Consider the following 1,326-nt stretch of genomic DNA (forward strand, 5'->3'; position numbering starts at 1 on the left):
ATGATTAATGATGTAACTACATGGTCTATAACTATTATGAATGCAAATGCCATGAGCGTAACAAAATTGAAAGATTTGTTGAGTAATAATTGTAGGAGACTGTGATTTTCCTTCAAACAGCTTCAAACATCTTCTTTTCCATAAGAACCACATTGTTATCACTGCCAGATTTCTAAGATGTTGTCTTTTCGACGAAAATAGCGATCTTTCATCCATCCAAGACTGGAGCCACTGGTTAATATCTCCATATTTAATAGCATCAGGTGAGTCAGCATACCAAACTTCTGAGGCAACAGAACATTGAAACAGGAGGTGGTGGACTGTTTCAATTCCTTGGGAGCACTGAACACAAGTAGTATTCTTTTGTAATCTATCCGCCACTGGAAGAATATTCTTAGCCAGCTTCCATAAAAACATTTGACATTTATATGGAACTTCTACATGCAAAATCATTAACCACTTTCGTTGTTGCTGAGCTGTGAGCATTTGTTTAGTTTGTTGCATGAGAATGGCCATATAAACTGATTGAACTGAAAATCTTCCATTTTTTGTAAGAGACCATCGAAGTTGATCTGGAGATGGTTGTGGAGGAATGATAATATGTTGAATGTGCCCGAGTTGATGAGAAGTACAAATTTTCTAAAGTTTATCAAGCCTCAAAGTTCTTGTTGCATGATCAATATACTCAGCCACTGTACTTTGAGAGATTGTAACATTAATAGGCTGATGATGATAATTCTTATCAGAAACCCTCCCAAACCATTGACCTTGTACATTAATTTGAGTCCGATCTCCAATCTCCCAAATATGATATCTTCTAATCCAGCTTAATCCTCTTAGAATTCCATTCCAAATCCAAGTACCTTTTTTCTTAATGTTGCCATACAAAGGATCATCATTTGGAAAGTATCTTGCAGTAAGAAGTTGCACCCATTTAGCTTCTTTTTCAGTCAGCATGCGCCAAGCCAGCTTAGTGAGCATAGCTTCATTGAGACATCTTAAATTTTTAAAGCCCAACCCACCAAATCTTTTTGGTTTACTCAATTCATTCCAATCAATGAAAGATCCACCTCTCTTAGACTGCTTATTCCACCAGTAATTACGTTGCAGAGACCCCATTTTTTTGAGTGATTTCTCTGGAATGTGCATGCAACTCATTTGATATTGAGACATGGTTCCTGTGACATCTTAAAGCTGAGTGCTTCTACCTGCTTGATTAACTAACTTTCCCTTCCAATCTTGGAGTCTTCTATCCATCTTACTCACTGTGTCTGCAAAACATGAATTTTTGTTACGACCAATAAATAGAGGAATGCCAAATATTTC

At 36.8% G+C, this 1,326-nt stretch overlaps 1 protein-coding gene across 1 annotated transcript; it reads right to left on the reverse strand.

Moving 5' to 3' along the window:
- Positions 1-639: 639 nt before the first annotated feature.
- On the reverse strand, positions 640-1,119 carry LOC113272871 (uncharacterized mitochondrial protein AtMg00310-like). Its single transcript, XM_026522664.1, has one exon. It carries the CDS (start codon positions 1,117-1,119, stop codon positions 640-642), a length of 480 nt encoding a protein of 159 aa, XP_026378449.1.
- Between the last annotated feature and the right edge of the window lie 207 nt (positions 1,120-1,326).

The sequence above is a fragment of the Papaver somniferum genome, chromosome 4 (assembly GCF_003573695.1).
Source record: "Papaver somniferum cultivar HN1 chromosome 4, ASM357369v1, whole genome shotgun sequence".
Lineage (NCBI taxonomy): Eukaryota > Viridiplantae > Streptophyta > Magnoliopsida > Ranunculales > Papaveraceae > Papaver > Papaver somniferum.